General features: G+C 38.2%; 1 protein-coding gene and 1 pseudogene across 1 annotated transcript; one reads left to right on the top strand and one right to left on the bottom strand.

Moving 5' to 3' along the window:
* The first annotated feature begins 1,337 nt into the window (after window positions 1-1,337).
* Or4c3e (olfactory receptor family 4 subfamily C member 3E) lies at window positions 1,338-2,246 on the top strand. The gene has a single exon (NM_001000364.1). The coding sequence runs from the start codon at window positions 1,338-1,340 to the stop codon at window positions 2,244-2,246; it is 909 nt and encodes a 302-aa protein (NP_001000364.1).
* On the bottom strand, window positions 8,556-9,393 carry Or4x11b-ps1 (olfactory receptor family 4 subfamily X member 11B, pseudogene 1; annotated as a pseudogene).

Raw genomic sequence — 12,057 nt, 5'->3', positions numbered from 1 at the left:
CAGTTTGTGAAATTGAATTATTGGTGCTCTGATATGCTCTTAGGTAGCATGTAACTTTTTTTATTTTAATTTTCTTGGATATTTTAGGTATAAACATTTCAAAAGTTATCCCCTTTCCCCCTCTCCCATCCCCCTCCCCCCTACTTCTAGAAGGACGCGCCCACTCCCAGCCACCCACTCCAAGCTCAACACCCTGGCATTGCCCTATATTGGGGAAACGAGCCTTCACAGGACCAAGGACTTCTCCTGTTGATTCTGCACAATGCCATCCTCTGCTACATATGTAACTTGTGTCTTAATTTTAGCACTTGGTGCCATTTACTGCCAGCTCTGAGGCAGGCTGTGTTGCAGACAGGGCCAGTGGAGAGAAGGGTGTGTGACACACGGCAGGCAGGAAGACCCACCTTCCCTTTCTTGATATTAAAAGAACATGTTTACTGGCTCTGCAACTTCAGGCAAAAATGGTCACCTTCACTTTCACTCCCAGATCAAAGGATCTAATGTATTTCTGGTAGTTGCCCCTAATAAAAAGATTGGAGGCATTTTCCCCATCAATTAATTACTCTGAAACTCAGTTTAGCAGGGGTAGGCCTGCTACAGGTAGGGATGTGGATGAGGAGAACTGTTGAAGATATTATTAATCTGAGAAAATAATCAATTATTATTATTATCTTTAAAAATAAAAAGGGATAGGGATTGAGGATTGGAGTGATGACTAAGCATGAAAAGAGCTTGTTGTATGATTGTGAAGACCAGAATTCAGACTCCCAGTACCCCAGTAAAAGCTGGCAGATGTTGCAGACCAACCGTAATCCCAGCATGCAGCAGGCAGAGACTCCAGTATCTCCAGGGTAAGTTGTCTAGCCAGATATCTGTATCTGCAAGCTTCGGGTCTCAGTGAGAGAGACTCTGCTTCAATGTATAAGACAAGGAGTAGCTGAGAAAGACACCTAATGTTAACATCTGGCTTTTGCACACTCAGGCATGTACAACTGCACACACATGTGAACACCCAGATGTGCATGCATAAGTGCATTAAACCATATACACAGACACACAGACACACAGACACACATGCACACACATAGACACACACACACGCAGACACACACACATAGACACACACATAGACACACACATACACATAGACACACACACACACACACACACTAAAAATGTATTGTGTCTTACATGCCCCAAAGCAAAAAAGACAATAGCTTGAGAGATATTTATGTTCTCTATTCCTTTACACTTCCTCCAGCCTCCAGTGACTTGAAATGTTCCAAAGAGCCAGTAACTGACCTCCTTGGTAAATCTCTGGATGCAGCTGAGAGTTCATGGATAGTCCACGCAATGTTACAGAATTTTTCATGCTGGGACTTTCCCAGAACCCACAGGTGCAGAGGATGTTGTTTGTGCTTTTTCTGCTGGTCTTCCTGGTCTCTGTTGGGGGAAACGTGCTCATCATTATCACTGTCGCTTTCAGTCCTACCCTGGGCTCCCCTATGTACTTTTTCCTTTCATATCTGTCCTTTATTGATACTTGTTATTCTTCTTGTATGACACCCAAACTCATTGCTGACTCCCTGCATGAGGGGAGAGCCATCTCTTTTGAGGGCTGCTTGGCCCAGTTCTTTGTGGCTCATTTATTGGGAGGAACTGAAATCATTCTGCTCACAGTGATGGCCTATGACCGCTATGTGGCTATCTGCAAGCCCTTACACTATACCACCACAATGACCAGGAACGTCTGTGTTGTGCTGGTGGCAGTGGCTTGGCTGGGTGGCTTCCTGCATTCATCAGCTCAGCTCTTTCTGGTCCTTCAGTTGCCCTTCTGTGGTCCCAATGTAATCAATCACTTTGTGTGTGATTTGTATCCTTTACTGGAGCTGGCCTGCACTGACACATATGTCATTGGCCTGCTGGTGGTGGCCAATAGTGGTGTGATTTGCCTGCTGAACTTCCTCATGCTGGCTGCCTCCTACATTGTCATCCTGCGCACTTTGAGGTCCCACAGTGCAGAAGGAAGACGGAAAGCTCTGTCTACCTGTGGGGCTCACTTCACTGTCGTTGCTTTGTTCTTTGTGCCCTGTATATTTATTTACATGAGGCCATCATCTACTCTGTCCATAGACAAAATAGTAGCTGTGTTTTATTGTATTTTGACGCCCATGTTCAATCCCCTGATTTATACTCTGAGAAATGCAGAGGTGAAAAATGCCATGAAGAATCTCTGGAGAAAATGAGGAATTGCAAATGGAAGACAGAAGTTATTGTGGGAGAAATAAACCATAGCTGTAAGAATTTACAGTTTTTATGTTACTTGAGTCAAAAATTTCAGGATAAAACTGCATGAACATTTGAAAATATGCATAAATCCACTTAGAGTTTCTTTATAAGACTTTTCTCCAAACTCAAGTATATGAAAGAGCAACCTTTGTCTTCCTCACCTATGTTTAAGAAGTAATCTCTCCCAACCTGGGATATTAAGCACTTGTGATGAGCAGAGTGGCTTTGCTGATGACTAATAACCCACTCTTCCACCCTGGATGCTGCACTGTGCATCACTTCAGTCACTGATGGTTCATCCTGCATCTGTATTCTATCTACAATAATAACAGAAGAAGCTATAGCTGGGATATTGATAATACCTCAAATAAACTTAGCACTGACAACTCAGATTATGAAAACATACAAAGCTTGATTATAGTCAAATTAACATGACATGATTATATAATATAAATTGTATGTGAAATAGTGAAGTACAGTTCTACATTATATATATATATATATATATATATATATATATATATATATATATATGATCCCTCATCACATATGAATGATGGATGCTAATGCAGTGTATGGTATGCTTCTTTTAAAAATATTTATTTATTTATTTATTTATTTATTTATTTATTTACATCCTAATCACTGGTCCCCCCTCACAGAGTGCAAGAACATATATCTCATTTAGTTGTCATTGTCATTTCATTAAAGGAAAAACAACTATTTGTTTTTTCTTTTTTGGTGACAGCGTGTTTGTTCAATTACTTGTCTTGTTATTGAAGATATTTTTTAATGGAAAATAACCACAAGATTAAACCCTAGCTTCATCGATAAGAATCCATTGCTTTGCTTTCCAAAAGTAGAAATTTAAATGTATTCATTCTGAGGCTGAGGTCCTTAAGTGGGAAACTAGAGGAAGGCACAGGAAACACCATTGAGTGCTGAGAGAGAAGAAGCTTCAGAAACAGAGAAGATGGAGAGAGATGAGGAAGACTGGGGGAGGGACCAGGACTTGAAGAGAAGTGACACCCAAAGGACAACAGAAAGGAACAAGGACTGTAAACTTTACACAGGACATCAAAAGAGCAAAGAGAGGGTTGCACACTTCGTCATCAGCTTCTCAGTTCTTGATACACCCACGGATAGTTTATAGCAGTGCCAACCAGGTGGGCTTTGTGATTTTCCAATACACAAAACTGTCTTGGGAAGCTGTAATGCAGGCTGAATACCACTGTTGATTCCTCTGGTATGTAAGATGGCACTCTCACTACATTCTTACTCTCAAACAAAACCACACACTTCCTAATGCTACAGAGAATATACGTGAGCACCAGATTTTTCTCAAAAAGGATTGTCAAAAAGGACTCTTGTGGGGGTGGATCCAACAAAAAATTTCAACTTTGTTTTAGAAAGTAATAGTGTAAATACTCCAACAAGATAAACTAACAATATACTGCTCACACTCCAAAAACATTGCATGCAATCCTAAACATGAGCAGGATTACATATCACATTATGACTTTCTTCTCGTGTCAGAAAGATGGTCATACACACAATTCTCCATATCCGACTATGTTACAAATAGCACCATAGAGAAATGTTCACTTAAGCAGCTGCAGAGACACGGCTGAATCTTGCTAATAAATAATCTTTCTGAATGAACAGATAGCAGATTTAGGCATTTTGTTGAAGGAATGTACAAAGGAACCTCAAACCTCCCATGTGCTATTTCCTGGAGAATCTTAGACAGCCATTATCAAAAGCTGAATCTTACTATGATTTCCAAGGAACAAGCATCTTTAATGGTAGTCATGTATTGCAATCACCTGTAATCATAAAAGGAACAATTATATCTGCTCACCACCATCTCTTTGGAGGAACTCAGGATTCTTCTGGTTGAGGGGCATTTGAATAGCAGGCTATGAAATGTTATCTAAGATTTATATGGTACCTGTTACCTTCTAATGGTCTAACATGGAGTTTTAAGGATGTGGTCTTACATATGCATACTATAGTGACAACTATCTTTCAGTTATTTAAGCAAATTATGTTTCATTTCATATTTATATAAAAATAATAATATATTCACACATATATTATTGTTGTGCTTTCCCCTTCATCCACTCTTCCCAGCTCCTCCTTATCTTCTCTCCCACCCAGATCACCCATCTTCAGTCTCTCATTAAAAACCAAGTAGTTTTCTAAGAGATTATAATAAAATTAAACAAAAAATAACACATGGGAGGAGGACAAAATAATAAAATAGAAGGAAATTAGTTCTTGAAAAGAAAAAAACAGATATAGATGCAGACATTCAGTCATTTACATAATCAGGTATCCCACAAAAACACTAAACTGAAAGCCTTCAAATATATGGGAAAAACTGCAGCATAAAAAGAGAGTATATATATATATGTATATATATATATATATGATAAAAATTTTTTTTGGTTCTTTTTTTTTTTTTTCGGAGCTGGGGACCGAACCCAGGGCCTTGCGCTTCCTAGGTAAGCGCTCTACCACTGAGCTAAATCCCCAGCCCGATAAAATTTTTTAAAAAGCTGGCACAATATTATAAGAGAAGAAAACTCCAAAGATGCCAATGAGTTTTATTTTGTTGTTGTTGTTGTTTTTGTTTTGGTTTTTTTGTTTTTTTAAATGTTTTTGATTGATATCTACTGCTCAGGATGCAGCAAATCTTTAAGAGTACTTTGAGTAATTTGAGCTTTTGGGCTAATATGCACTTATCAATGAGTGCATACCATGTGTTTTTTTTGTGATTGGGTTACCTCACTCAAGATGGTAGGTCTATTCATTTGCCTATGAATTTCATGAAGTCATTGTTTTTAATAGCTGAATAGTACTCCTTTTTGTAAATATACCGTATTTTCTGTATCTGTTCCTCTGTTGAGGGACATCTGGGTTCTTTTCAGCTCTGGCTATTATAAATAAGGTTTCTATGAACATAGTGGAGCATGTGTCTTTGTTGTATGTTGGAACAACTTTTGGGTATATGCCCAGGAGAGGTATAGCTGGGTCCTCAGGTAGTGAAATGTCCAATTTTCCGAGAAATCTCCAGACTGATTTCCAGAATGGTTGGGTGTACCAGTCTGCAATCCCACCAACAATGGAGGATTGTTCCTCTTTCTCTACATCCTTATCAGCATCTGTTTTCATCTGAGTTTTTGATCTTAGTCATTCTGACTGGTGTGAGGAAGAATCTCAGGGTTGTTTTGATTTGCATTTCATTGATGACTAAGGATGTTGAATACTTCTCAGCCATCCACTATTCTTCAGTTGAGAATTCTTTGTTTAGCTCTGCACCCCATTTTTAATAGGGTTATTGATTCTCAGGAGTCTAACTTCTTTAGTTATTTGCATATATTGGATATTAGCCCTTTATCAGATGTGGTATTGGTAAAGATCTTTTCCCAATCTGTTGGTTGTCATTTTGTCCTAATGACAGTGTCCTTTGCCTTACAGAAGCTTTGCAATTTTATGAGGTCCCATTTGTGGATTTTTGATCTTAGAGCATAAGCCACTGGTGTTTTATTCAAGAAATTTTCCACGGTTCCCATGTGTTCAAGGCTCTTCCCCACTTTTTCTTCTATTAGTTTAAGTGTATTTATTTTTATGTGGAAGTCCTTGATCCACTTGGACTTTAGCTTTGTTCAGGGAGATATGAGTGGATCTATTTTCATTCTTCTACATGCTGACTTCCAGTTGAACCAGCACCATTTGTTGAAAATGCTATCTTTTCCCACTGGATGGTTTTAGTTCCTTTGTCAAAGACCAAGTGACATTGGTATGTCAGTTCATTTCTGTGTCCTCATTTCTACTCCAATGATCTACCTGCCTGTCTCTGTACCAAATTGTGATGCCTTTGGTGTTTTAGCCCAGCAGTCAGTTTAGAGGATATGAACTTCATGAGAAGATTGAGAAACGTTAACTTAGTCAGTGCCTTCCTTTATTAAATAATGATCCCTCTATCTGCCTTGTAAATATAAACACTTCCAATAAAATTCAAACTATCCAAAAGATAGTACTTTGAAGGAGAAACAATTCTTCAATCTTCTTACTCTTCATACTTTTGAACAGTAAATGCCAGATGTTGCCGAATATCTTTCAGTTCCATTTTCTTTTAAGCGATTAAACAGTTATACTTGGGTATGATTAGGTTATCTCTTTTGGTAAGAATAGCACAGTAGTGTTGTATGTCTCTGGAGCACATCATATGAAGCTTTGTGTGCCACTAATTCATCTTAATACTAGTGATGTTCACTTTGGGCAACTGTATAAGAGGTGGTTAAGAAGGTGCTTGTTTCCTTTTATAATTAACAGGCATTTGTCACATTAACTCATTTATTTCTCAGCCAAAATAAATACATTGCTGAGGACTAGCCTGGGAGGATTGGATTGGTGCAAAGTCAGAGTTTTAGGCAAGGATGCAGCTGAAAGCTGACAGGTTACTCATTAATGTGTAGAGGCTGAGCTTGGAGACAGCTTTCAGGTTCTCTCTCTCTCTCTCTCTCTCTCTCTCTCTCTCTCTTTCTGTCTCTTTCTCTCTTTCTTTCTTTCTTGGAGTTCACCTCAGTCTTTTACTGGTCACAGACTTTCTTGTTATACAATAATACATGATCAAAAGTGTTTCCATTATTTTCCCAAGGGCAGTATTTTTTTCAAAAAACTCCATTTAACCATGTCATCCACAAGCACAATGCACACATAAAGTCACAGTTCATTGACTGCAAAGTCACAGGTCTGCATCCACAAAAGCAAGTTATAAATTAACTTTGAACTCTCAGAGTAACCTCAAATTCACAAGTTATTTGGGCATAAACTTGCTGTTACAGCATTGGCATGAAAACAGAGAGGTGCTAAATAGGTCAGAGTAATGTTATATTTTTAGCTTGTCTAAATTTGCAGAATCTCTTCCTCCTATTTATTTATCTGAATGTTTCTACAATGCTTTCTAAACTCTTTCCCATATGCAGTACTAATTCCTCTCACAGCTTCCTCCAGGGCTTCTTCACAAGCATGAACTCTATCCCATAGATTTTGTACCCTAATTTCTTAGGCAGGCAATGTCAGGGGGTCAAATCAGTATGTTCTAATCTTTTCAAGAAGGTCGGTTCACTAATCCAACAGCCCCTCATGGGGTCCAAAGTCTTCAATTCTTCTATCTATCCTTTTATAATAAATATATATTATATATCTGATATATAATATATATGAAGATATATATTTCAGTTTCCTCCAATATTTCTCGATCAAACTTTCTATTATTAGAGATCTCCCCTTGTGGGGCCTCTTACCACTGCTCACATCCAGTAGACACAGTTATTTATTCTCTATTCTGTCCCTTGTATTTCCTATGGACATCCCTATCTTTAGTGACCCAAGCCCATTGTTCCTTTTCCTTGGTGTCTTCAATATTCTTAACTACTAAAACTTCATGTTTTTCAAAAACATTTCGTACCTTAAATATTTCCTGGTACAATTCAATCATTATGAGATTGGTAAAATTTTCCAGAAAATAACTAAGGCAGTCAGCCTCCACATCAAGAACCCATTGTCATGTTATGCCTGGGTTGACTACCTGACTGATTATGGCCAGAGCAGTTTGTTCTTAATAGACATCAGAACCAGTTGCTTCTCTAGTAATGGCCTTGGTCCCTTTTCCAGATTTGTTTTTTTACCAGAATTGTATTGGAGGACAAATATGGTATAGAAAATGACAAGACAGATAAGCATACAAGAAAGAGCAATGTCATCTGTATACTAGAAACCCAGACAAGCATTATTCAGGTTGATGGTGCTCCTGCAGTCAAAACTGTGCAATACACTATGTTCACAACTATGCTGCACCTAACAATAAATAAATAAATAAATATATTAAATTAATTTTTTGTTTTTATTAAGAGTATACTTGTAAGACAAATTATTCAAATTAAATCTATGGAGCAAAAATGTTTCTGCTTCATGTCATAGTAACATTACCATAGAAAATAAATCTAAATCAAAAGAAGTATAGTTTAATATTCTGCTTCAAATATTTGCTACAGTATTATGGATAGTGGTAAGAAATAAGACTGCAAACACTAAAATAGCTAATTATATAACAGTATTTTAATAGCAGGACCTAATTTACAATGTTTTGGAAGATATTTATCAGCTACAATAATGCTAAATGAGCCTTTCGTGCCCTCAGTGCCCATAAGTTTGAACTTAGCATCATTCCAATCCCAATAGCCAATATCCGCATTCTATTTTTCATCTACTTCCATTGTCTTGAACCATAGATTCTTCATGGCCTTCTTCACTTCTGCATTTCTCAGGGAGTAGATGAGAGGATTGAGGAGGGGGGTTATCACCGTGTAGAACACAGCTATCATCTTGTCTACAGGCAGGGTATCAGAAGGCCTCAAATAGATGAAGACACATGGACCAAAGAACAATATAACCACAGTGACATGGGACCCACAGGTGGACAGAGCTTTGCGCCGTCCCTCAGCACTCTGAGTTCTCAGATGGAACAAGATGACCACGTAGGAAGCTAAGAGGAAGCAAGTCACAGAAATAATGGTCAATGGTATTGGGTCCACAGAAGGGCAAAGGAAAGATGAGAACTATTTGGGCAAAGGAATGCACAAAGCCTCCCATCCATGCTGTTCCCACGAGGACTGCACACACCTTTCGGTTCATGATGCTGGTGTAGTGCAGGGGCTTGCAGATGGCCACATAGCGGTCATAGGCCATCACTGTGAGCAGGAAAATCTCAGCACCACCAAAGAAGTGCATGAAGAAAAGCTGTGTCATGCAGCCCCATACAGATATGGATTTCTTTTCAGCAAGGAGATCCAAGATTAGTTTTGGGGCTGTTGTGGAGGAGTAGCAGATCTCCACAAAGGAGAGGTAGCCAAGAAAGAAGTACATGGGGGACCCAAGACTCCTGCTGGCTACCACAGTGACCACCATGAGAAGATTCCCAAGCATAATGGCCATGTACAAGAGTAGAAATATCACAAAGCAAACTCTTTCCACCTCTCTATTAGAAGAGAGTCCCAGAAAAAAGAACTCAGTCACATTGTGTGTGTCAGTCATGAGGGAGCACTTTGGGTGGTATGATCTGAAGTAATACAAAGGAGATAAGGAATTCATGAAATTAGTAATTTAAATAAAATCTTTTGCAGAAAACTTTGAACTAAGTATTTAAAGATACATATGAGTCAATAATTAAAATAAGAGCATACCAAAAAGACATAGAAAGTGTGAATGCATTGTATATGACTGTAATTGTGCAGAAAATAACCAAATGTAAAACAGAAGACAAATAATACCCCTCATATATGAAGGAGTATTAGGGAATTTGAGCTTTATCTACAGTCAATGAGGAATCATCAAGAATGTCTCAGCCTTTGATCAAATGACCTTGCTTGTAGACCGCCAAGTCAAAGTGGGGTGACCAATCATAAACTCAATAAACCCACTCATGTTTCAACATCAGGTAGCCAGGAAAGTATTGTCATATCCAAGTTAAATAATTTTCTCATACTTTTGACACCTTTACTGTGCTTCCCACTATAGATTTCCTTCTTTTCCTTTCCCCTGGCTCAGTTTCCTATCTTGGTTTAAGAGGGGTGATCTTTCATCTCTTACATGTGCATTAGTGTCTTCAGAAGACACGTCCATAATAAACCTCCCTTGACATTCAACATCCCTTAAGTCGATCACAAACCTCTACATATTCACCATCTGTGACCTTCATTCTCTTTTTTCTCTGACCTCACTGTCTATAGCTGTCTATTTGATGACACCATCATAGTTCAGACCATGCTCAATTTTCTTGTTTGCTGGCATGCTCATTTCCTCCAAACTTATGCCTCCAGTGTCAGTAGTCTCTCAAAAATGCCCACTCATGCTCCGGATCATCCTTTCCTAGAGATATGCATTACTGGGTGCTCAGCTGTGTGTGCACTTGTACATGGAGGTGTGTGTAGAAGACAGAGGTTGACAGCGCACATCTGCAATTCCAACCCTGGGTGAGAAATACATAAGGGCCTGGAGCTCACTGAACAGTCAGACATGCAAAAGCCAGCAGCTCTAGGTTTGGTGAAAGAATCTTATTTGACAAAATAGACTGTAACTGTGGTAGATTTCTAATCCTGATATTTGCTTTCCACAGGCACAGGTATTCATATGCATGTGCATGGATACACACACACACACACACACACACACACACACACCCATAAAGAATTTTCAAAGAGATTATTTTGTTAACTTATAAGAACAAATATAAAATTTGAATTTAGCACAGATATTATCAAGAGTAAAAAAAAATAAACTTACTTGTGTGGCCAAGTGGAAACTTGAAAGGCTTAACTAAGATACAACTGTTCTCTTGCTGAAGGTTTGAAACTGTCTGAAGTTCCAGTTGCAATTTTGAACTCTGACTTTGAGAGCAGTTTCCAACATGCTTCCTGTTGCAACCACCACAGCCTTATCACATATACAGCTTCCCTACATCCTGGCCTCTTCTTTCCTGGCTTTCTTCATTCAGTAATAAGAAGACAATTAGGTGAAAAGATGGCTGTTCTTCCTATCTAAGTATCCCAGTTCTGACACCTCAGTGTTTGACTTCTAGGATGGAGTCACTAAACAGATGACCAACTAGAATAGGAATACCATCACTCTGTTTTCTTTCCTGTTCTGAAAATCAGACTAAGTTGAAGGTGTCTTCTGTAGGTGTCTAAAATGAAGACTCCACACTTAAAGGAAAGCAACCTTTTCTAACTCCCAAGCTGGAGGAAGTTGGCACTGAACCAGTAATTTAAACACCAGAGTCCCCTGCGGCTCTGTCTTTCCCATAGCCCAGGTGGGATAATACAGAGAGGTGGACAATGTCTGGAAGAATCTGTGACCTATGATTTCCCATCTTTACACAGTCACACTTTAGTATCCATAAAAGAGTTCAATAGCCACATCAGTTGCTTATAGATTCACTCTCACCTAGATCTCTATTACCATTTTTCCTTTTGGGTAAATAATTCAAGCTGCATCGTGTGTCATGAAGCCATCCTTTAGCAGATATCTAATCTTCTTGAGTCCTAATTTTAAGCTCTCAAAACAGGAACAAACAAATATTTGTGTTTGAGCTATTTCAAACTAGTATTCTTGTTGTAGCATCTCAGGTAACCTAAGAACATGAACATACATTCTAAACACCCAAAACAGTTATGGTGGTACACATTGGCAAGGGTGGACAGCAATATAATCTCTTTAAAAGATTTATGGTTTAACCATTACTAATTTGTATGCATATTTATTCAATTACTTTTTAAAGCAATTAAGCATACTCTTCAACAACAATTTTATACTGAACTCCATATGCCAAGGAAACCTTTCCTCATGTAAGATAATGCTTACAAGAGCACCTATCTTTAAAAAAAAAAGAAGCAACCAACACACCTAACAAAATGCTAAAATAAGTATAATATATTCATACAACAAGTTATTTACAATAGAAAATGGTAAAATATATGTATAGCCCTTTGAAATATGTTAAGTGAAAATCTCAAGTCATAAGACTGAGTATAAATGGCATTATTTAGTAAAATCAGGGCCAAGAAAAACCGATGTTTTAGTTACATATATTTATGTTACATTTAAAAAAATATTGTTGACTTATTTATTAAAAGGTGTGTGTGTGTGTGTGTGTGTGTGTGTGTGTGTGTGTGTGTGTATGAAAGTTAGAAAGATAGTATG

The sequence above is a fragment of the Rattus norvegicus genome, chromosome 3, assembly GCF_036323735.1.
Source record: "Rattus norvegicus strain BN/NHsdMcwi chromosome 3, GRCr8, whole genome shotgun sequence".
Taxonomy (NCBI): domain Eukaryota; kingdom Metazoa; phylum Chordata; class Mammalia; order Rodentia; family Muridae; genus Rattus; species Rattus norvegicus.
The sequence above is the reverse complement of the archived record's forward strand: the minus strand, read 5'-3'. Positions and strand labels throughout refer to the sequence as shown.